Raw genomic sequence first — 2,468 nt, 5'->3', positions numbered from 1 at the left:
ATAAAATTTATTGATACTTAAATGGTTAAATATTTAAATACATATATTCATAATAGATTGTTATATTTCCAATACTACTTATTTTAGAATTAAAATTCTATTTTTTATTGTTATATGTGAATAATTAATACTTATATACAACCCTAAGGACTGTATATATCATTTGCCTTAAATTTATAGGGAATGAGAATCAAATTTGATTAAAGGAGAACGAAGAGGGAATGGTTGATTCCATAATGGGGTGAATGTGATTCCATTCCAATATGAAAATGGTACAATACTCTCATTCCCATTCCCTAATGTAAATTTGTCTAACCAAACACCCTCTTAAATTTATTGTTCTTTTTGTTACATTTACAATTACAATTAATTAAAGCATTATCCCACATTACTGTTAGACATTTATAGTGTAGAATAAATTAGCAACATTGATTAAAAAAGTAAAAAATAAAAATGAAAATGAATTTTTACATTCAATGAATACGTAATGGAAATTGCAATAGAAAAAGAGAAATGGGACCAAAAAGAATACTTCACTCTACTATAGCCTTATCAAACCAGAAATCGGTTGAAATAATTTCCCCAAATTCTTCCGCTTATCTCATTTTTCTCAATTCTCTGTAACAATGTTCTTCTCATCACCCATAACATCATCATCACTTACTTTCTTCTATGTCCCAACAACTTTCCCTTTTCTAACCCTCTCTAAATTCCGATCCTCAATTCGCTGTTCCTCTTCTTCTTCTTCGTCGGTTTCACTCCAATCAAAATCTGCCCTTTTCGATCTAAAGACTTACTGGTTGACGCTAAGAGAAGATATCAACAAGAAGCTAGACCAGGCTATTCCCGTTCACTTCCCTGACAAGATCTATGAGGCTATGAGGTACTCCGCCCTTTCTAAGGGAGCCAAGCGAGCTCCTCCTGTTATGTGCATTGCCGCTTGTGAACTCTTTGGCGGAAACCGTCTCGCCGCCTTTCCTACTGCCTGTGCTCTTGAAATGGTTAGCCCCTATCCCTATTTTCTTGCGTTTTGGAGTTTACACATATGAAACATTGTTGAATTAGCTGACTATATTCAAACAAATTCTACATTTAAATTTATTCAGATATATCTTTTTTTTTTACCTCTGTAACACCAATTGCTAGATTGTTTTGAAATGCCCTAATAGTTAAGATACTAATCGACCATTGGAGGAATCTTTTGATTTTGTTAAGATTTTCATGGTTGTTGACATGAGTTTCTTTCACTAAAACACCCATATTGGTATGGGAATGTGCTGATTCTGATTCTGTTTTCATATTCCTTAACTATGTACACAGCACTTTGATAACGAACACTCATTCATACACTGGCTGTAAATCTGTAATTGTGTCCACCAAACTCTGATTTGATCAGGTTCATGAAGCTTCGTTGATTCATGATGATCTTCCGTGCATGGATGATGATCCATTGCGCCGAGGGCAGCCCACAAACCATATTGTATTTGGTGTTGACACGGCAATCCTTGCTGGGGATGCACTCTTCCCTCTTGGGTTCCAGCACATTGTCTCCAACACACCCTCTGATCTTGTTCCGGAGACAACCCTTCTGCGTGTGATTGCTGAGATAGCTCGGACTGTAGGGTCTACTGGCATGGCTGCTGGGCAGTTTCTTGACCTGGAGGGTGGCCCCAATACTGTGGAGTTTGCTCAGGAGAAAAAATATGGGGAAATGGGTGAGTGCTCGGCAGTGTGCGGGGCATTGTTAGCGGGTGCTGAAGACAATGAAATAGAGAGATTAAGAAGGTATGGAAGAGCTGTGGGGATGTTGTATCGAGTGATTGACGATGTTTTGGCAGAAAAAGGAAAAACAACGAGTAAAGAAGAAGAAGAGAGGAAGAAGAGAAAGCAAGGGAAGTCTTATGTGAGTTTATATGGGGTTGAGAAAGCAATAGAGGTAGCAGAAGAGCTGAGAGGCAAGGCCAAGAAAGAATTGGATGGGTTTGAGAAATATGGTGACAATGTGCTGCCATTGTATAGCTTTGCGGATTATGCTGCAGATAGAGGTTTTAGTCTTGAAGAGTTGAATTCATGATTCATGATTGATGTAGTGTATAGGTGGAAATAAAAAATAGAAATCCCAGGATGACAAGAACAAACTAGGTGACTGCACTTGGCAATTTCATGAAGGTTATGTGTTGACAATTTTCTTTAAAACTATACTGTTCTGTTGAGTTCATTTAAAGAAAAGGACAAGCTGTATTCTTACATATCTGGAGACTGGCTTTGCCACAATCATTCCAATTTCCATCACCACTTGCAAGTAGAAAATGCTAATTTCTGCTGTATTTTTACGACTATGTTTTTCACAAGTGAAGATTTTCACAAGTTTTCTGTTTTAGTAAAAAAAAATTTGGGTCAAGTACATAAATATCTTAATTAAATACAAAATTACAACTAAGTCATATAACCAAACTTAATTTTTAATA

General features: G+C 36.4%; 1 protein-coding gene across 1 annotated transcript; it reads left to right on the top strand.

Moving 5' to 3' along the window:
* The first annotated feature begins 536 nt into the window (after positions 1 to 536).
* On the top strand, positions 537 to 2,249 carry LOC136224834 (heterodimeric geranylgeranyl pyrophosphate synthase small subunit, chloroplastic). The gene is made up of 2 exons (XM_066013259.1): positions 537 to 1,001; positions 1,397 to 2,249. Exons 1-2 carry the CDS (start codon positions 627 to 629, stop codon positions 2,072 to 2,074), a joined length of 1,053 nt encoding a protein of 350 aa, XP_065869331.1. The 5' UTR covers positions 537 to 626; the 3' UTR covers positions 2,075 to 2,249.
* The last annotated feature ends 219 nt before the right edge of the window (positions 2,250 to 2,468 follow it).

The sequence above is a fragment of the Euphorbia lathyris genome, chromosome 3 (genome assembly GCF_963576675.1).
Source record: "Euphorbia lathyris chromosome 3, ddEupLath1.1, whole genome shotgun sequence".
NCBI classification, from domain to species: Eukaryota; Viridiplantae; Streptophyta; class Magnoliopsida; order Malpighiales; family Euphorbiaceae; genus Euphorbia; species Euphorbia lathyris.
The sequence above is the reverse complement of the archived record's forward strand: the minus strand, read 5'-3'. Positions and strand labels throughout refer to the sequence as shown.

Excerpts from the sequence above, each read along its gene's own strand:
- LOC136224834 (XM_066013259.1), top strand. The coding sequence starts at position 627 with ATGTTCTTCTCATCACCCATAACATCATCATCACTTACTTTCTTCTAT. Across the intron at positions 1,002-1,396 it reads CTGCCTGTGCTCTTGAAATG|GTTCATGAAGCTTCGTTGAT; the intron begins GTTAGCCCCTAT and ends TGATTTGATCAG.